Raw genomic sequence first — 21,341 nt, 5'->3', positions numbered from 1 at the left:
ACAAAGTTTGTTAACAAAAGCCCGTAATCTATCAATGTGAACTTGTAGAAACTGTCTTACTTCCTATTTCCATAGAATTTGACCAAAGCAGTTGCCTGGCCCAGGGAAAGGGGGACATTTAACACTCGGGCTAGGCCATGTGGGTTGGTGAGTGCATTTCGGTTCCCCGGTCACACGCACCCCTGCAGAAGCCACAGAAATTGCAACACAGGTCCCAGGATCCTAGCTCTTAGTATGAAGACCGTGTCTGCCCCACTGAGTTGTAGGCAGTGTTCTCGCACCTCAGACCTGCCAGTGGCTGCCCTGTCCCATCACAGCCACGTCCGTGTTTGCATCTGCCCAAGGGAATCCCATGGCGAGGGACGCTGGGTGCCCAGTGGCATCTCCGCAGCCCCTGAATGTGCAGAGGACCCCATGTAGGAGGCCACCCTGGGGGCGGGGCCAGGCACCACAAGACTCAGGACCAAGAACAGGTTTATTCAGATCCATGGTCGGCTACAAGTTTGGTTTGGTTACTGGTCACAGGCCCCAAATGCCACTACTCCGAGTTTACATCAAACTACAAAGCCCAATACTTACAGTTTGAAAACTTAAAAAAATACACCAAAGACTAAGGCTTTTAAAAATCTCAGCTGAAAAGTTCTCCCTGGTGCGTCATCTGTAGAATGAAACGCGTGTGAGATGCTGTGAGGATTTCTGACAGTGAACTCACATTTGTCATATACTTTGGATATTTAAATCTTACCAAAAAATCAGTGTCTTTGAGCGCTTGATTTGACTGAAGATACAAATGATGCTTTTGACCATCTTTGGTTGTAGACCACCCACAGGGAACAAGGTGGTGACAGCCCTCATGACCTGCTCTGTGGCCTGGGGGCATCTGTGTTCTCGGAGGGTCTCTCCTCAAAAGCAGGCATATGGCCCAGACTTGGAACTACTGGGAAAATACAGTGGCCCTAACTTTGCCAAACACGGCAGCAAAATCAGGTTTAAAATCATGAAACAGAGAACCATTGTCTAATTTTCTTAGGGCTCTCTTTTAGGGCCTGATTCTTCTCTGGAGCCAGAGGCTGGGTTCCCATGTTGGGGTCTCACTGCCCACCTCCAGGGCGGCAAAGGCAGAGGCCGCAGGCCATCCGGGGAGGCCCAACTCCTGAGCTTCACACGCTGAGGAAGAGAAAGGCATCGCCCTGCAGGCCCTCTGGCTGAGGAAACGGGGAGGCCCAGGGCCGGCAGGCTGCCCGCCCCTTGTGGCTACCTCTCTGCCTGGCCCTGCCCTCGCTTTTCAGGTTCTCTTCAGATGGTTCCAGGGCTGCAAGAAAACGCCCCCTGGAAGCACGAAGGTGACAGGTGTTGGGTGCAGAGTGGCCTCCCTGGTGCCTGGGGGTGGTGGCCGGCCTGCAGTCAGAGCTGGTGCAGCTTGCCCTGCTCGGTTAGCAGTGTCATGGCCACGGCGTAGAGGACATAGCCCAGCACGAGGAGCAGGGCACAGAGCAGAGGCCCGATGCAGAACAGAGAGGCCACGAAGAAGGCCAGCAGCAGGGCCAGCAGCGTCCGGTAGCTGCCCAGGAAGCGCAGGCTGAGCCGGGGGCCCCGGGCAAGGCTGGCCGCATGCCCCCGCCCCACGGGGCTCAGCAGGCGCCTGTCCGACAGCCCAGGCTCCAGGAGGTGGTAGCGACAGAAGCTGCCGAGGAAGTCGGCCCGTGAACACAGGGCCGCCATCTGACCTGCGAACTAGAGCACAGACAGGCCCCACTCTCACCTGCCGCTCGCGGGCTGGCGGGGCGGGGGGGTGGCCCTCCCTCCCACACTCACCCTGCGGTTGATGGCGGAGGACAGTCGGAAGAGCACTCGGACCAGGCTGGCAATCTCGTAGCTCCGGATGGGCTGCAGCTCCGAGTCTCCTTGGTACTCGATGTCAAAGCGCCGAAGCCCGTTGATGATCTGGAAGCAGCAGGAGGTGAGCCCCCGGGAGCCATGGCCACACTGCCCAGAGGGCCCTGGAAAGCCCGACCCCTCGGGATGTGGGCCTCACCTGATACCGGCCCAGGGGTGTGAGGATGAGTCCGTCCTCCCCCACGATGCAGTCTGGGAGCTGCTTCTTCCCGTTCTCATCCTGCGTGGTCCCCAGGGCGAGTGTGAGCTGGGCGAGCTGGGCCTCGCTGAGCTGTCGGGGAGATGCCTGCCGTCACTTCCAAGGTGGAGGGAGGCCTTCTCCCCCGCTGGGCCTCAAACGGCAACGAGGGGCCCAGGCACGTGACACCTGGGGGAGGTGAGCAGGGCCAAGGGCGTACCCGGAACACTTGGCACAGGTACTCCAGGGCCTTCTCCAGGTACTCGTCCGTCTTGCGGACGCTGTCCTGCCCCATCTCATCCAGGTCATTGCCCGGGTAGGAGCCATTGGTGTCCGCGGGGTAGAAGCCCAGCCACGACAGGAAGGGACGGGCGGCCGTGCTCTCCCCATACTGGTCAGAGAGGGACTTGGCCGTCTGCTTGGCCTGTGTGATAAGCTGAGCCAGACGCAAGACCTGTGGGTGGGTGGGTGGGTGGGTGGTTAGCTGGCTCGGGGCCGCCTCATGGCACTGACAGCCCAGGGGTGGCTTCCACACGATGGAAAACTTAAAATGAGTTTTAAGGACTAAGGTGCACTTTCCAAGAGGGTACATCTATCATCAGAAAGAAACTAGACTCCACTGAACAAGACAGGGAAGGGGTGTGAAATGCCAGAGCCCAGAGGGCCCCAACTACTCACCAGTGCCCGGATCTCGGGCCCGAACATTGGGGTGTACTTGCAGTCCTGGCCCTCCAGGCTGTACACGTGGCTCTTCACCTTGAAGGAGGCGTCGGTGATGGCTGGTGGCCATGACGACAGGAAGCTGCCAGTGAACGTGGGCACCGTGAAGAGCCTGTGCTGGCGGTGGGGGATGACCAGCTCGGGCTCCAGAAACAGCTGCTCGCCTGGAAGGCAGGATGTGAGCCTGGCTGCGGCTCCAAGAGCACGGACATCGGGTCCCACCATAGGTCCCCGAGGGCAGTGACCGCACAGTGCAGGCCCAGCTCCCGGAAGTCCCTCCACCCCCACCCATCTCCACAAGGGAGTAGCTATGAGGAGAGCCCAACAGCAGCCCACAGCCTCCCAAAGCCACTACGAGCCACCAGGGGATGCGGCTCAGAGCTCCGTTCCCCTCCTGTGGGGCACACACGCAACCCCTGCGAGCGCACGGGTGACAGGGCTGGCAGGGGCCTCACCCCGCTGGATCATCTCAGCCAGGTTTGGCTGCGCGAAGACCTTGGCCACGCGGAACACCATGAGTGCGTTCTTGGGGCTGACAAGGTCCGTGCGCAGTGCGCGGCTCAGGAAGCCGAGGAAGAGCTTGGTGTACACAAGCAGGTTCTCTTGCACGAAGGGCGCCCTGCGGGCAGATGCACATCAGGGCTTCTCTTCAGCTTCCGGTCTCCCCCAGGTATCACGAATGGTGGCAGAGGGGCCGGGGGTGACACGAGGGGGCAGGACAAGTGGGCAAAGGTGAGGCCCCAAGGACAGAATCCTCCACGGACGAGGCCCATTCCCAGGAACAAGGCCACTGGGGGCGGGGCAGCCACACTGCAGGGCTGGCTAGGAAGGGCTATGGGGAGGTTTATGTGAGTCGATGTGGGAAAGGGACAGAAGGACAGAGGCCGCCCATTGTCCCCAAGAGAGCAATCCTGGAACCTGGACAAGTCCCAGCAGGGCACAAGGGGGTGGCCCGGGCCCCCTGCCTGCAGGACCTCGGGTCTGGGCTCACCATCTCTCTGACACACTCCGGGCCTGGCAGTCGCTGCTTGGGGCCTGCTTCTCAGGCGCGTACCTCCAGGGCTGCAGGTAGCTCAGCCACATCTCCAGGACCTGGGGAAACACGTGCAGCTGGGGCAGGTGGCTGGCACTCAGGTGAGCAGGGGCGCAGGGGGAGCCTGTGCCCCCTCAAGATGCCTGGCCCCTCAGAACAGGTCACCCAGCAGGCTTTCCCCCGAGTGCAGCGGAGGGCAGCTGTGTGAAGCTGGGAACCCACCCTGCGTGGACAGCTGGGTTCAAGCCCCCTCAAGATGCCTGGCCCCTCAGAACAGGTCACCCAGCAGGCTTTCCCCCGAGTGCAGCGGAGGGCAGCTGCGTGAAGCTGGGAACCCACCCTGCGTGGACAGCTGGGTTCAAGGTCGCGGCTGGCGGAACAGCACGGGAGGCCCCCAAGGCCTCCCTTCCCTCATGCGCACACGCAGGGCAAAGGCCATAGGACAACACTCACGGCTCTGAACGACGCGTCCAGGGGCCAGTGGCCAAAGCAGTGCTGCAGAAAGAGGTAGAGCTTCTGCTGGACAAACCTCGGGACGGCGGCCCTGTGGGGGAGGGGGCATCACCTCACAGGGGAGCCTGGCACCCCCTGGGGGCAAGGCCTCCTATTTTTAGCCCCATTCCTCAGAGGAAATTCGAAAGTTCAGAGAAGTTAGAGAACATTCCAGGGACACACAACACACGTGGCCGATCCAGTGTGGCTCCTGTGTGCACCTCAGCTCAGCACGGCCCACGCATCGCCAGCTCTGCTGGCCCTGTTGGCCTGGGAGTCAGGCCACGGCCCTTGCCCTGCCGGGGTGGGGTGGCGTGGGGGTGAGGTGCAGCACCGAGCAGCCTGCTGCTCTCCTGCCACAGGGGAAGAAGGGGGAAGAGGGGGCAGCAAGATGGTGCCTCTCCTAGGCCAGCCTGAGAAGCAGCCAGGCGGCCCCCACCCACCTCTGGGCCAGGGTGGCAGTGAGGAGACAGTCCCAGGAGGGCTTGAGGTGACTGCCCCCCTGCCCACAGCCCATACCCACCGTTTGAACTCCTCCAGGGGGCTGGCGGCGTGGGAGTGCGCAGAGGGCGAGGCCTGCTCGGGCCGCAGGCTGTTGGCGAAGGCGTGCAGGTGCTTCAGCAGTAGCCGCACCACCAGCACATGCTCCTCCGTGGGCATGAAGGACTCCTGGGGGGAGGGCCCTCGTCAGTACCTCGTGCTGGGCTGTGCCTCTCCCCCGATGGATGCACCGCACATGGCACCCTGGGACAGCCACTGGGGCAGAAGCTCTGCCATGTGCTTCCCTGCACTTCAACCCCCTTCATGGAGCCTCTGAGACAAACGCCCTCAGTCCTGCGAGCTCAGCTTTTGGTTCACAAAGGCCAGGAGGGTCTCTGAGACCACCCCACACACGGGGGAAGACTGGGGGCCGGCCGCCTGCTCCCCACGCCCACCCCTCGGGCCTTGACAGACTTGTTGGAAGTGCTCTTAGCAGCTTCACCCCAAGGTGAGCAACGCCAAGTGGGGTGAAGGCGGCTCCCGGCCCTACGTGCAGGAAGCCGGGCACTGACCGGCAGCCCTCCCCACCCCCCGCTGCCCAGGGCACGGTCTGCACAGGCCTCCCTGGCACGGAAATGCCTCCACAGGCCCATGCAACACACCCCAAGGCCGCTATGCCTGGGGTGGGAGGCGGGGGTAATGTCCTTCTGCATGTGTCTATCTTTAGATCATTATATGGTAGATTTGCAGCGTTTTGGAAAAAAAAAAAAAAAAGGGATACTTTAACAGTAATAAAAAACCACAGAGCATCCTCTGTGCCAGGCCGTGACTCTGCCTAGGGAGCTATCCCCTTTATCGTTCCCAGGAACTGAAACCCCCACCGCATCTCGCCCCCGCCCTCCACGTTTGCAGGGGCAACTCCCTGCCCCACGCCCAGCAACCACACTGGACACCACTGGGCTACTTTCTCTCTACATTTGTCAGTCAAAGTGCTTTCTTCCAGTGCCTCCCCCTTCCCTGAGCCAAATGCCCACAGGAGCCCCTGGTCACAGCTGCATGTGGACACTTACGGGGCCAGGCCTCCCGCTGTGGAGGTGAAGGCAGGGGCCCTGCTCTTTGCCAGGTGAGGCCCTCCCCAGCCCAGGCCTGAGTGGCACCCACTTCTGCATGTGGCCCGCCCTCAGCACCCCTTCTGGAACATTCTCTCCCTCCTCAGTGCAGCTGCTGCATCTGCTCAAATTCAAGTTCAGTGGTGTGTGGCCCCACCTAGGGCGAGGGGGACAGATCCCTGGCCGTGAGCACAGCTCCAGACACACGTCTCTGCCCAGACTTCCCAGCGGTCGTGTCATGGAGCAGCAAACTTCACAATGCCATTGGCCCCAAACACCCAGCTCACTGACCACAGTCCATCCCTGGTCACTCCTGCCTAAGCAGACGGCAGTCCCCACAAGGTCACTGCCCATGAGCCCCAGGGCCTCCACATCCTTGGTCAGTCCCCAGCACCAGGCCTGTACTGCAAAGGCCACACTACTTTGCCCCCACGAACCGGGGCTAAGCACGGAGCCCTAAGACACCCGAGGACTCGACACCTTGGTTGGCCTGGGGCTTGGCCAGGTGGGTTCCGTGACCTCCCCCACAGCCAGTGGGATCTTGTGCATCACTCCCAGCCATGTGGCCGCACACCCTGAACCCAGGTCCAGGCCGAAGGGCCTGGCTGTGCTTGGAACTGGTCTCTGGTCACCCCAGCCGGCCCCCAGCCAGACCCTGGCTACTGCGCAGGACATGAGCTCTGGGGTTAAACCATGGGGCGGGGGTGAAAGGGAACAAAACGAAAGCGGCCAGTACTTGGTGGGCGTGGAGGGCCTGGAGGCTGGGTTGGGCAGGGCTGTGGAGGGCGCTGCAGACACTGAGACGGTAGTGCAGGACCTCCAGCTGAGAGACAACAGCAGAGAAGCCGAGAGGAGAGGGCGGGGGGAAGAGGAGGGGAGAGAAAGAAATAGTGAGAAAGAGCCCAGAAGTAAGGACAAGAAAAACAAAAAACAAAAGCACAAGTCAGTGACAATCCAAACAATCACAGCCCAGCAGCATCAGGCCAATGAGACGCCAACCACGCCAACCACCCCCTCCAGGCGTGATCCTCCAGCTGCCAGGCAGAGGGAGGACAGAACCGCAAGGTCACCTGGGAGGCCCCTCCAGCCCCTGAGGTCAGCCCTACCCCATTGCACTGGGTGCAGCACGTGTCAGCAGCCCATCCACCTCCCTGGGACACGCTGCTGGTCACCAAGGCCCGAAGACCCAGGCTCAGTAAAGAAACTTGAGAAGCCAGTTCTAGATGGAGGCCTCTGCCCAGAAGAGAAAAATATGTAATTTATTGGACTTCCTGGGTTGTCCGGAAAAGAAATTTATCAGCACATGATGCAATCAATTCCTAGGTATTAAAGACCCAATCAGAGTCCCATCCTGAAAGGTTTTGTGCACGGGGCTGGTTCCCAGCCCACCAGGCCCCACATCCTGGAAATGGTTAACGTGGTGCTAACACTTACTGGTTCTAATTCTGGGAAGACCAACCTCTACCTCCCTCTACCTCACCAGGAGCCCCCAGACACTAAGCCACACACACCCAGAGGCAGCTGGAACCCTGAGGCCAGGGGTAACAGCTGAGCTGGCACACTGTCCGCCCCCAACACCAGAACCTCCACCCTATCTCCCTGCAGCTAAGCACAGCCAGAGCCAGCCCAGCACACGTCCTGCCCTATGAGGGCCCGCCTCCTGCCCCAGCGCCATGCTTCACACAGAAGAGGCCTGGAGGAACGTGCCAGACGCTGGGGAGACGGGCACAGCCAGAGACACGCAGGGCTGGGGCAGGAAGGGGCACGGCCGCACTCAGCAAGGAAATGGGGAGCCCACGGTCCCACTTCAGGCCCTAGCCCGGGCCCAGAGCACCCTGCAGGGAGCGTGCATGCGCCTGCACCCAGCCCGGCCACAGCCACACCAAGGGAGCTCCAGGAGCTGCACTTCCTGCACCCAGAAAACCCGGCAAACTGACCTCAGGGTTACGTGGGGCCAGCAAGGACTTCCACGTGGTGTGGGGCAGGCCTGGACAGACGGCAGGGGCCTTGGTTTCCCACACACCCCACCTCCTCAGGTTTTGTTTTTCGGCCTCAACAGGTGGCAAAGGGCAGAAGGTTTCTTGGCGCCTGGTGGGGCCTTCATGGTGCCCTCCTCCGCACTGACCCAAGTCAACCTGAGCAGCTCTCACCCTCCTGTGACCATGGGGAGGAGCGGGAAGACCCCTCCCCATATGGACTTGGTGTTCCCCCAGGTGACCAGCAGCTCGGAAGGGCCCTCTGGCCGGCAGAGCTACAGCTAAGACCTGAAGCGGGTGGGCTACCCTGGGCTCCCGACACAGACGTGCAGACAGGAAGGTGACACCGCGAAGCAGCCTCTGCGAGACCAAGCCCCGCGTGCCCTGCAGGGGAGCCAGCCCTGCCCGCCGGGCAGCGGCAGGAACGTGCAGCAGCAAGTGCACTCTGGAAGCAGACGGGGGCATGGTGGGCACTTTGCGACGTGAGAAGCCCAGGATGGATTCCCGGCCCCACCCCCGTTCTCCTCCTCCTCCTCCTGTGCGGGGCCAAGGACGGAGGCTGGGACACCCTGCGCTCTAAGAGGAGTATTGGGTCTGCGTCCCAGTCCTCCGTGCGGCAGAACCCTGGGCCGGGGAGCAGGACCACCGAGGGAAGGGCACAGGCCACTGTTCCAATGTGACCCACAGATTCTTAATTCCTAAGGAAGCCCTTGAGGAGTCTGACTGGCAGCGGCAAAAGCAAAGTCTAAGGAGCAAACTGCTGCACGGAAGCGGTACACTGCAGTCCTGCGCGTAGGCTGTGGACCTGAGCACCTCTCCCTAACTCAACAGAAATGTTCTACCCCGACCAGCCCTGTGGCCACAACCCCGGGAGGGGGCCAGGGACTCCAGGCCTCTGCACACACGTGAGCTGCCCAGCAAGGGAAGGAGGAAAAGGAGAGGAGGAGGAGGAGACAGCCCAGGCCACATGCAGGAGGGCGTCAGACCCCACCCACCACCAGGAGGGCTGCTGCCGCTGCTCTGGAGGACGTGGAGGGCAGCAGGGCCACCAAGGTGGGCAGAGTCTGCTGGGTGCCACCGCAGCAGGACAGCAGGAGGCGCTGTGACTCCCAAAGGCACCCACGGCTCCCACACCCCAGAACACGAGCACCACAACCACATCTGTTCCTGCTGCCACGGAGAGGGCTCTGCAAGTAGCATGGGGAGGCCCAGAGAGGATGGGCCTCAGCCGCCAGGGTACAAGCCCAGCACAGAAGACAACCTGCCTGCTGCTCAGCACTTGAGGGAGGTGAGATGGCAGGTTGCTGGGTCCCACTAGCCAGTCCTTGAAACTAACTGAAATCAAGGACAAGCAGCAGCAGGCCGACCAGGGCCAGCACGGGAGGTGGGAAGAGAAACCGTGGCAGCAACATACCTTGGCGTGAGGGGACTGCATTTTTTGGTACATCTCCAAAGAATAATGATGAAGCCACATTTCAACAAAAACCTGCAAAAAAGCATAGCTGGTCAAAAGGTCTTTGACAAGGCCGTCAAGACCATTCAATGAGGGAAAGAACAGCCTCTTCAACATGTGCTGCTGAGAAAACAGGGTGCTCACATGCAAATGAGCACAGTCAGACCCTCACTCTACATCGTAAACAAGAAACAACTCAAAATGCATCAAAGACCTAGAATATAAGAGCTAAAACTGTAGAACCTTAAAAGAAAGCATGGGGGAATGCTTCACAACAATGGATTTGACAGTAATTTCTTAGATGTAAGTCCAAAAACATGGGCAACAAAGGAAAAAACTGGACTTCATGAAAATTAAAAGCTTTAGTGCATCAAAAGACACAACATACGTAGTAAAAAAGTAGCCCACAGAATGGGGGAAAATATTTGCAAATCATGTATCTGAAAAAGGATTAACATCCAGACTATATAGAGAATGCCTAGAAGTCAACAACAAAGTAGATCCCAATTCAGAAATGGGCAAAGGACTTGAATAGACGTTTCTCCAAATAAGATACACACGTGGCCAACAAGGCCGTGAAACGCTGCTTAGCAACACGTCACCAGGGCAGAGCAGACCAGTCACGACGATTAGGGTGGCCACAGTCAGAAACCCAGAAAACAACAAGTGTTCCGAGGGTGTGGGGAAACTGGACCCCTTGTGCACTGCTGGTGGGGATGAAAAATGGTGCAGCCACCATGGAAAACAGCATGGCAGGTCCTCAAAAAACTAAACAGAATTACCGTACAGCCCAGTAATCCCACTTCAGAACAGATAATCAAGAGGACGGAAAGCAGGGTCTTAAAGAGAGAACTGCACACTCATGTTCACCACAGCCAAGAGATGGAAGCAGCCCAAGTGTCCATCAGATGGACAGATAAACAAAACATAGTTACACACACACAGCAGAATTTAACTCAGCTTTAAAAAGGAAATTCTGACACATACTACAACGTGGATGAGCCTTGAAGACATTATGCTGAGTGAAGCCAGTGAGTCATTAAAAAGAAAAATACTATGTGATTCCACTGACAGAGGCAACGAGAAGAGTCAGATTCACAGAAACAAAGCAGGATGGTGGGTGTGGGAGCTGGTGGGAGGGGGACTGAGGAGCTGCTGTTTGACAGGTATAGACTTTCAGTCTTACAGGATAGGAAGGTTCTGGAAACCCATTACAACAATGTAAACATACTTAGCGCTACTCAACTATATGCTTTAAAATCGTTAAGACTTAGATTTTACATTATGTGTATTTTACCTCAGTTCCCAAATAAAATCAGAACCCCATCTCATCCACACTCCAGGCTCTCAACAAGCCAGGCTTGTGGTGACCCACTCAGCCCTGGAATCCAGCATCAGAACAGCAGAATATCTCCAAGGTGGCGAGACAGGCCTGGGGTCTGCTGGAGCCGCATAAGGTCACACACAGGACTGCCGTCCTCACTGGGGCCCCCTGGCAGGGAGGGGATGGGGTCCTGCTGAGCAAGGGGAGGCCCCCCATTCAGTGCCCTAAACACCTGCTGCAGCAGGGCTTACTCTCCACCCCTCCCAAACCACAGTAGCGGTCAGAGAGGGTGACCTAAGCCACTGGAAACTGAAAGGCTGGGCAGCCATCGTGTCACCACAATAAAATAGGACTCTGTGGACAGGGGCTCCCGGGGTGAAAACACTGCCAGTAACACAGAGGTGAGACAGGTGGGCAAATTCTTTCTCATCAGTCACAGCAGAGACACTAACAATTGACAGCCACCCCCAGACCAAGGGGCAGTCTTTAGGCCCTTGCACCCTGGGGTGGGCGGTGCTGAGCAGTTTATCTGAAACAGAAGCAGAGAAGGCACCCGGGCTCTCACCTGGAGTAGCGTCTCCGACCTCCAGATCTCGTGGGAGGTGGGGTCTGCATTCACAGACGTCTGATGAGAGATGTGTCGCTTCAGGAGGCTGGTGTGGTGCAGGCCGTAGGATGCAAAAGGCACGGCTGGCGTCCTGAGGGAGACACAGAAGCAGATCTCTGTCGGCAGGCTCCCACGGGTGTGGCCACAGCAATCTGGGCCTCAAACCCAGGACAGCAGCGACAAGTACAACCCGTGGAAGTGTCCAACGACCCTCAAGTCCATGTTGCTATGTGTGAATAAACAAACAGAAGAGTGAATTTTCCATCCACATCTGCCCACTGCAGATCTCACCGCAGGACGGGTGAGATCAGAAAAGCGTTGTTTGCCAACCACCCTGTTCACAATGGATCTGGCTGAAATGAAGACCACGAGAGATGCCGACACTGCTGACAAGAGCAGGGGCTCAGTGGATCTTCCCACTAAGTCCCCCGTTCACTAACTGAGGCCCAAAGACCTTCGTTAACTTTACAGGAGGAAAACCTGGCATCACCCTCAGCCCAGCAAGCGGGCTCATGGGCACCACGGCTGCCACTGCGGTGCCCCCGCCAACGATGCCCAACCTGGGCCTAATCATGGGAAACACCCGAGAACCCACTGTGCACACACCAGCTGTCAAGGTCAGGAAAGGCTGTGAGACCTTCTGGACAACAGAGACACAGCCGCGTGCGGGAAATGACCCTGCACGGAACCCAGCTGCGTGACAGCCATGAGTGGGGCAGCTGGTGAAACCCAAGTGGGGTCTGGGGATGAGATGGTGGCCTGGCAGCAACACTGCCTCCTGATTTGAATGGAATGGCCGCGGTTACAGAGATGCACACACTTTCAGAAAACACACCCTGAAATGTTAAGAGGTAACGGCGTCGTGTCTATAACTTACTCAAATGGCCCACGAAAAAACACACACAGATTAAACAGAATAAAACAACTCGGAAATCAACAGGCATGAAGGGCGTGTGAAAGTTCTTTGTTATATGTAGCAATGTGTAAAATCTGAAATTATTTTGTGAAAACAAATCAAATCCAGCCCAGAAAACTGCCTAGCAGCTGAAGTCTGCCTTTGAGGGGGTGTGAATCCAGGCCACACTTGGGTCCTCCCCCGACCCCAGATCCCTGGCCCCCACTCCCCAGGCCGCAGCATCAGCAACACCTGTGCAGCCCCTCCCCCGCACTCCTCCTCGCCATCCCCTTTCCTTGGGAGCTTCTGTCCACACGAGTTTGGGGTAACGGCACAGCACGTGCCAGCAGATGTGGGGGGACAGCACCTACAGGAAAGAGCTGCAGCCTCCAGGGAAGGAGTGGGGGATAGTGAGGCAAGGGCCAGAGGAGCACAGGCTCCTCACCCCTGGACAGGCTGGCCTCACGCTCCCCTCCTGCTCTGCCTGTGCCAGCGGCTCTTTACCACAGGCCCCGGCTCAACAAAGGCCTGGTCCCCGAGTCCACAGGTCCCTGCTAGTCTCACTTGGCCACAGCTCAGCGCTGCCCACAAGCCCCTCCTCTCCAGGACCAATCGCCCAGCGCTGCCAATCAGCTCTCGGCTTTGAGTCCCTCACCACCCTGCTCACCGCTGGGCATGGGGCTTGGGTGCCGCGTGTGGAGAGGGCGGCCACAAGCAGAACACGGCCCGTTCCCATACCAGAGCCAGGCCCCGTCCACAGGGCCACAGAACCTGCCTGCTTCAGAGACGTCCCCCTCACCCCGACCTCCAGCCTGTGCTCAGCTGGGGCTGCAGAATCTCAGGCCTAAGAAAAGCAAGTGCTCCAGACAAGGAGTGGCACCACTGTCCCCATGAGCAATGCCCTCCAACCAGGAAGGGCCAGGCCTTACCTAGTGGTGGGCTCAGGCCATCTCAGCCACTCACCTGGGAGCCGGTGAGGGGCTGGGCCCCCCCGGGCTGGAGGAGAGAGGGGGGAGCACGCTGCCTTCTGTGGGCAGGAACCACGCCAGGTACCTGTCCACCAGGATGAAGTAGGCGCAGTCTGAAGTGCGGATGTGGAGGGCCCCGGGGGGCGGCTGGAAAGCAAAGCTCCTGTGAGCGCATGGCTGTGGGCACCGCCCCAGGCTGCTGACCCAGCAATCACAGGGCGGTGCCAGGAGAAAAGCCCCCACCACAAAGGGCCTGACTAGACCCCTCAGTCCTGACCAGCCCACACACACCCCCATCCCCCCACCCTGCCCACACCAGTAGCCACCTCCTACAGGAAGCCTCCCTGACCACCACTCAGGGCACCAGCCCACCCCACATGGCCCATCAAGCCTGCCCCCAGCCTGTCAGCCTCACTAAGTGAGGGTGGCCTGAGGGGCAAAGGCTGAAGAGAGGGGGACCCGAGGAAAGGAGGTAGGAAAGGGAGGAGAAATGGAGGAAGGCAGGCCGACGGCTGGCCCAGCCCTTCTTTGTGTGGACACAAGCCCTGGGCCTCAGCCCCTCCCTGCACGGGGGCTTCAGTAAAGCAAACCCAGCTCAGAGGCACCCCTTCTGTACCTTTTGAGTGATGAGGCTCAAGGCAAAGAAGAACATGTAATACTCGAATGGATCTGAGGGCCATGTCAGGGGGCAAATGACAGGGCTGTCGGGGCCCCCCACCCAGCTCTGTGTTGGCCGCCCGGCCTCCCCCACTGCGGGGCCGACAAAGGATACTGAGGGCCAGGTGCAGGCCAAGGCCCCCGGCTGCGGGGAGCTGGACCTTGTTGTGGTACAGAGGGCTGTCGGGGAGCACGCGCTCCTGGATGGACGCCTTCACAGGGTCCTGTGGACAGACAGAGGTGGCTCTTGGGAAGGCTGCAGAGGAGCCCAACACACAGAGCCCCCTGGGGAACAGTGCTGTCCTCTGCGCGGTGCTTGTGCAAAAAAGCTTCACGCAGACTCTGTCCCTTCGTCCTCACACAGACCCACCACAGCGGGGCTGCAGCTGTGTGCATCTCTGACCCAGCCAGGCGCTCGATGGATCCTGTCTGCTTTGTTTCTCATACCCATGAGTGTGCCACCCCTTAATTCGCCCCCACAGGACTGGAAACTCAGAAAGACAAAGCTACCAGTCACGTGGCCCTGCCACTCAGCCAGGAGCCAACCAGGCCCTCCCACTGGCAGAGTTCAGATGACCTTTGAAAAAAAAAAAACCATTGAAGTTCCAATCTGTGATGGCTCCTGGGCCCTGAACAGATACCATGACGTTCTGGCCACTGTCACAGCCCTGCAGGCCCCTGCCCACCCACCAGCACTGCAGCCACTGCGTGGGGCACCTGGCCCCAAGCCTGGCTCTCACCACCATAGCTTACTTACAGGCAGGTAAGAGACAGGAAAGTCAAATTTATAGTCTTCAGCTTGAAGTTTATAAACCAACTTCATCATTGGGCCCCTGAATATGAACAACAAAAACAGGGCAAATGAACCGTGAACCATCTTGCTTTGACTGTTCCTTAACAGTGACTGCAAACAAGATCACTGTGAGAGAAAGTCCAGTCCCTCTGGGGTAACAGACCAACCTACCCGGGGTCTAGGAATTCCATGGCGATACTGTACTCCACAGGGCTCACGCGGCCCTGCAAGCAGCGGAGGTTCCACCCAGCCAGGACGCCGTCCAAGCTGCCAAAAATGCTCTCAACCAGCCACGGGAAGATGGCGTGCAGCTCCTGCAACAGCACAGGGAGATTTTGGGCAAGCTCCTGGGGACCACTGCCTGCCTCCCTTGCTGGCCCTGGGCCAAGGACGTCACTCCCTGGCCCGGAGACCAGCAGGACCAGTGGCGCCCACAGGAGCAGCTGTGGATCCTTTTGTTGTGCTTGCGTGGCTGCTTCATGTCTGACCCCGTTACATAAGCCAGCGTATGATTAAAAGGTTTATTTAAAAATTCTGGGGGTGGGGGGGGCAGTTCAAATTTCCAGATCCACTAGGTTCAAAATGCTCTGGGTGATTCTTGCCACTTGCCTCCAGGCCTCCACCCGCCCTCACCCCCCACTACCGCAGGGAGCAAGCAGAAGGGTCGGGCAGGGAAAGAGGAGGATAAGACCCCACAGTGGGGATGTCCCTGGTGGCGCAGTGGTTAAGAATCCGCCTGCCAATGCAGGGGACACAGGTTCGAGCCCTGGTCCGAGAAGATCCCACATGCCGCGGAGCAACTAAGCCCATGCGCCACAACTACTGAGCCTGCACTCTAGAATCTGCGAGCCACAACTAGTGAAGCCCGCACGCCTAGAGCCTGTGCTCCACAACAAGAGAAGCTACCGCAATGAGAAGCCTGCGCACCAAAAGAAAGAGTAGCCCCCGCTCACCACAACCAGAGAAAGCCCAGGCGCAAAATGAAAACCCAACGCAGCCAATAAATCAATCAATATATTAAATAAATAAAAATTAAAATGCCAGAAACTTCTGACCCGAAGAGAGCTTTACTAAAAAGGGTGGAACCATCCGTTCTTCCTCAGGGCAAGCCCTTCCTGTCATCTGGTGGCAACTCCTGGTCCAGGCGGGCCTCCTGAACTGACCCGCACTTACTCTGCCAATTCAGGGTGTGGTGTAAACACATACTTTCAGTACTTACAGCAGGGCTCAACCTTGGCACTGCTGACATTTGGGGGTGGACGCGTCTTTGTCCTGGAGGCTGTGCTGTGCCCTGGGGGACGGATGCCAGCATGCCTGGCCTCCACTCACTCGGGGCCGGCAGCACCACCCCATGTGGCAACTAAAAATGCCTCCAGACACTGCTAAGTGTCCCATGTGGGACAGAAGGCCCACGGCTGAGAAAGTCTGGTCTACGTGGTCGTGGTCACATGTTTACATGTGTCACAAACGTGAGAGTCACAATACAGGGTCAGGCCTCCGCAGAGCAGCGCTCAGAGGTGGGAGGCAGGGGCTGCGAGAATGCTTTTCCAGGAGTGTGTGAGACACGCCCCCAAGAGACGCTGCAGAACTGTACCTTTGCTGGAAAGTCCTCGATGACTTTAACCAAGTCTTGGCACCGCTGTGCAAAGGGTTTACTTATAGAGTCGGCTTTCAGGCTAGCCTAGGAGACACAAAAAACCAAAATAAAGCGAGCACATTTGCTTTGCAGCTTTTGCTGATATTCTGGTGCGAGTCAAAACAGAAATCCAGGGACTTCCCTGGTGGTCCAGTGGTAAAGAATCTGCCGTACAATGCAGGGGACGCGGGTTCAATCCCTAGTCAGGGAATTAAGATCCCACATGCTGTGGGGCAACTAAGCCGGCGCTCCACAACTACTGAGCTTGTGCGCCTCAACTAGAGAGACCACGCGCCCTGGAGCCTGTGCGCCACAACTAAAGAGAAAACCTGCAAGCCACAATTAGAGAGAAGCCCGCACACTGCAACAAAAGATCCCGCATGCCTCAACGAAGATCCTGCACGCTGCAACTAAGACCTGACACAGCCAAAAATAAATAAATAAATGATAAATAAATCTTTAAAAACAAATAAACAAACAGTAATCCAAGTGACGGGCAGGAATGAGACACAGCACTGGCCTGACTGCCCAGCACCTCACACATCAGGTCGTGCGTGTGTCCAGGGCCTACAGGACACCCCTAGGCGAGGCCAGGTCCCGTGCTCTCTAGGTCAGGACTTTCCAGGCTGGCTCCCAGCTCCCTCTGTCAGGCACCCCAGCTACCTCAGAGAGCTGCACATCATGAGAACAAAATCCACCCGGATCCAATCCACAAGCAGGGGGTTGGCTCCTGGGTCAGCCCCGCAGCCAGGGGGGGACCCCACACAGATCAGAGCACTCACCGAGTGTGTGCACGTGAATGGGAAGTTTCCCCGGGGGCTAACCACCCACCATTTATAGCCCTGTGATTGTGAGCTACCATTTGTTGTCACTGGCCCTCTGACCCAAGACGTCCTTTATCTGTTACCTTCAGAGACGCAGCAGGCCAAAAACCACAGACAGCTTCAGCCAAATGCCAACACTCTGGCGACGGAGAAGCCAGAAAACATTCAGGACAAGAAGGAAATGTACCCCAGATCAGGGGTGAAGGAAAGCTCTCGTCTTTTCTGACCACAAAGGGAAGAAGGCCCTGTGCACATGGATGAACATCAGGAGGAAAGGCCAGGTTTCTAACCACAAAGGCTTTGCCCAGGGTATCCAAGGCCCTGGCCACCTCCACACGAGGATGGAGTCCACAGGGTCTCGGTCAGAGGCAGACACCCGGCTGTGCAGGCCTGGGTCGGATCTGCTGGCTCTAGAGGGGCACTGAAGAAGAACATCCTTCCAAATACAGGTTTATAAAAAGTGCAGGCCTAGTGCCCCAGCACAGCAGCCTCCTTCCGTTTTTCACCAATGACAGTTACGGTCATTAAAACACCTCGCTTTCGTGTAAGGATTTACAAGACGTGAAAATGTGGGTGTACATCCTTCTCCCTTGCTCCTCCCCACACCCCAGGAGACTGAGGAAACGGCATTTCAATCAACTCCTCTTGTAAATGAGAAAACCAGGGCTCAGCAGCTGCATAAACCCAAGGTCCTGCACCAACAGAGGGCAGAGTCGAGCCTGAGGGTTCTCACCCGAGTCCAGTGTTATTTCCAGCACATCCCCCCAAAACATCACCACTGGACAGTTCTTCAAGTCAGTGGCAAAACCCTCAAGTCCCTCCGCTGCAGAGCGACCATCACCCTGGCACGCAGGCGGGCAGCTGACACTTACCAGTAGGAAGCTGGGCTGCTGCAGGTGGGGGAATGCCATGGCAGCCTCCTGGGCAGGGTCCAGACGGGCCGTCTTAGAGGACCACTGCAGAGAGACAAAGACAAAACCTCAACCTCTGCCACACAAGACACACAAGGCCAGGAGAATATCTGCACAGCTCAGCACCACTGCACTGCCAAGGCCCACGCTTTACAGAAATGCTGCTTACGTGCCTGCCGTCCACAGTGTCCAGCCCCGGAGCCAGGTCTGTGGCAGGGAGCCCTTGGGAACACTTGGTTAAGCTTGTGTGGCACTTGCCACATGCCAGGCCTGGTTCTGAGGGTTCTCCATACATTTCTCATTTAATCCTCGGTGGCAGGCAGGCAGGATTCTAAAGACAGCCATCCAAGATTCCTGTCTCTGGTCATTCAAACACTCTTCTAGGTGCTGCTGTGAAGGGGTTTTGCAGATACAATTAAAGTCTCAAGTGTGAGAACCGTAAGATACAGGGCAGTCCTGACTCATAGCCAGCAACGAAATGGGGACCTTAGTTCTACCACTGCAAAGAGCTGGATCCTGCCAGCAACCTGAATAAGCTTGAAAGCAGATTCTTCCCAAGAGCCTCCAGATAAGAGCAAAGCTGGCCAACAGGTCGATCTCAGCTTTGAGAGACCCTGAGCAGAGAACCCAGCTGAGTCTGCATTTCTGACACATAACCATGAGACAACCAACAGATGAAGCTTTAAGCTGCAAAGTTTGTTAAGCAAGAGTAGAAAATACATCCTCATAACAACCCTACGAGGTCAGTACAGATAAGGAAATGGAGGCAGAGAGAAAAATCACTTGCCCTCCGCCAGCTGGGGAATGGCAGAGCCAAGACTCAAACCCACAGACCTCCTCACTACTCTCCCATAGAGACAGGTGGACACATCTCCTCTGTCTTACTTGTGCTCTCTGAGAAGGAAGGGAGGGGATGAGCCAGCTTTGCCAATGGAGGCTTTGAACAGCCACCAGAAAATCAGGGGTAGCTCTCCAGAATCCTACCTCTCTGTGCCCCCAATCAGAAACTGAAAATATCCAGACTCGGACTGAGCAGAGAGGGAGTATGCAAGTCCCACTGATGAGCTGCTGATGGCTTTCCTGGCACAGCTCTGCCCATGGCCTGAGGAACGGTGCTGATGCGGCAACTGGCAGTGTATGTGGATGGAGATGCTGGGTGGGCAGCTGAGGCATTCTGAACACCTTCCCATGAAACCGAGCAGAAACCTGCACACTCCCCACCCCTGTACAAAGGCCCCTCCATGTCCCCTGCCTCTTGTTTGTAGAAAAGCTGAAGTTTCCCAGGTCTCCCTGAGTCACAAAAGAGCAGGCTCAAGCAGCTAACGATTAGGACAAGAGAGTCACAGAATCTTTCAGTGTCTGATGTACACTCCTGAGTTGTTTTACAGATACTATAACTGCCACCAGAGAGAAAAAGCCAAATGCATGATGACCAGACAGTAGCCATGACATAAGCTGCTCCATCTGTGGCTAGCACGATTCCAAAAACTGGCCTCAAGACAATGAGATTAACGTTATTGCTCATAATAATCTATATCTTTGTGGGCATCAAAATAATTGTAGCTTGCTCTGCCCAATTTTTAGTAAGCAGGCAACTAAAATTGTCAGCAAAGAGATGCCACAGACTCATGTTGACATCTTCCACTCTAAGAATACTGCACGCTATGTCAGCATGAAGAAGTTACAGAAGATGAGCCTTTGCCCCTAATCCCACAGAAATGGAATGATGTCAGACAGTGGGGATCTGTAAGCAGCTCCTTTGCCCCGTTCCTGTTTGCCCATTTCTGTTCGCCTCAAACCTTATAGAAATGAGGTCACCAGGCAACACTTAACCTAACTCCTGACATATGCTCTACTGAATGCACACAATACCTTGCTTAACCTATTGATTCCTTCCCTAGATTAAAAGAAGTAGGAATGAAAAATTAAGTAGTTAAAGAATGACTAGCTCTCTACCCCCAGCTTCTCCCTGTGCAATCCGGCAGGAGATCACGCAGGCAAGATAACATCTGAAGAAAGCTCATGAGGAGTCAGCCAGTCCACACCCAATGGAAAATGACGCAGAGCTTGACCTTCTGCCTCGATTCTGAGATTCTTTCCCCTTCTTCCCTTTAAAAACTGTCACGGCTGAGCAGAATCTTTGGAGTGCGTTCTGGGACACCAGTCCACCTTCTACCCGGTTGCTGGCCTTCTGAGTAAAGCAACCTTTCCTTTGTACCAACACTTGTCTCTGGAGTATTGGTTTTTGAGCTGGGAGGAGCCGAGTCTGAGTTCAGTAACACTGAGACTGTTCAACTCCTAATTAAACTAGCTATGGGTTTCAGTTTTAAGGATGACTTAAATAAAACGTTTCAGTCCTTAACCAAGTGGTCCAGGGAACACTGCACTACTCCAAAACGATCAAAGCGACATAAAACCCTGAACTGTTTGCTAAGGGCAAAGCTTTAGAGATGATGAATTAAATGCTGCTCCTTGCTTAGAGCAAGTTTGCAGAGGTAGCGGCTGAAGGAATGAGCCCGAGGCGCCCAAGCGCCTCTCCTTGGGGAGAGGGCAGCGTCTCCCCGCCACGCCGCCTGCGCTGTGTGCCCAGCCTCCGCTTCATCCCGCCACCTCCACACCCGCTGCCTTCAGGAACGGCTTCCGATCCGCTTTCGGGGTCCCTCCCGTGAGCTGCAGCCCCGTCAACGCCAATCTCGCCAGGGCCTCCCTCTGGCCGCGCTGCGAGCGGGGCGTGCTTCCGCCTGCCGCTCACTACTGCCCCGTGAAGGGAGCACCGGGGCCCCCGTGTCACAGACGCGGAAACTGAGGCTCCGCAAAGACGGCCCACACCGGGGGAGGCGAGGAAGGATCGGGTCGGGCCGGGGCCGAGACCCACCCCGCTCTCTCCACACCGCTCGCTGAGTCCCAGACTCTCCCTCCTCCACCGCGCGCAGCGAACGTTAACCGCGGGCCCACCGAGGTGGGGCGTGCGAGGTGCGCGGGAAGGCGACGGGAGGTCGCAGTCCGGCCCTCGGCGCCCTGCCGGCCCGGCCCGAGGCCCGGGGCTCGCGTGGGAACAGAGCTGGTTTCGGCGGAAGTTCGGGGTGGCCGCCGGGACGCGAGGCCGGGACGCGAGGCCGGACCGCGCGCGATTCCCACCATTCACCTGAAGGAACCACAGCGCCTCCGGCTTTAAGGACCGAGGCCACCATTCAGCGACCCGGCGCCGAAATGTCGTCATCAAGCTGCGCGTGGCGTCACGTTCCCCCGGCCTAGCAGGAAATGTGCCGCCACCTCCTCTGGCTGACACAGTAAAAGGCGCGTGCGCAAAGCGAAGGCCCGCCTCAGAACGCGCGTGCGCAGCGGGGAAATCCGCCGTAAGGAGCGCGCGTGCGCGAAGACGTGTCGGT

General features: G+C 57.5%; 1 protein-coding gene across 1 annotated transcript; it reads right to left on the bottom strand.

Annotated features, from left to right (window-relative positions):
* Positions 1 to 491: 491 nt before the first annotated feature.
* SMPD4 (sphingomyelin phosphodiesterase 4) lies at positions 492 to 21,229 on the bottom strand. The gene is made up of 20 exons (XM_082668424.1): positions 21,098 to 21,229; positions 17,914 to 17,997; positions 16,176 to 16,262; positions 14,753 to 14,895; positions 14,546 to 14,621; positions 13,904 to 14,012; positions 13,748 to 13,800; positions 13,127 to 13,278; positions 11,227 to 11,359; positions 9,299 to 9,370; positions 6,645 to 6,731; positions 4,843 to 4,988; positions 4,281 to 4,371; positions 3,786 to 3,886; positions 3,250 to 3,413; positions 2,753 to 2,958; positions 2,295 to 2,528; positions 2,036 to 2,167; positions 1,816 to 1,944; positions 492 to 1,734 (listed from the first exon to the last, which is right to left on the bottom strand). The coding sequence occupies exons 1-20, from the start codon at positions 21,170 to 21,172 to the stop codon at positions 1,405 to 1,407; spliced, it is 2,604 nt and encodes an 867-aa protein (XP_082524550.1). The 5' UTR covers positions 21,173 to 21,229; the 3' UTR covers positions 492 to 1,404.
* Positions 21,230 to 21,341: the final 112 nt, after the last annotated feature.

The sequence above is a fragment of the Grampus griseus genome (assembly GCF_964374135.1).
Source record: "Grampus griseus genome assembly, chromosome: 12".
In the NCBI taxonomy this organism is placed as follows: Eukaryota; Metazoa; Chordata; class Mammalia; order Artiodactyla; family Delphinidae; genus Grampus; species Grampus griseus.
This window is presented reverse-complemented; position numbering and strand designations above follow the sequence as displayed.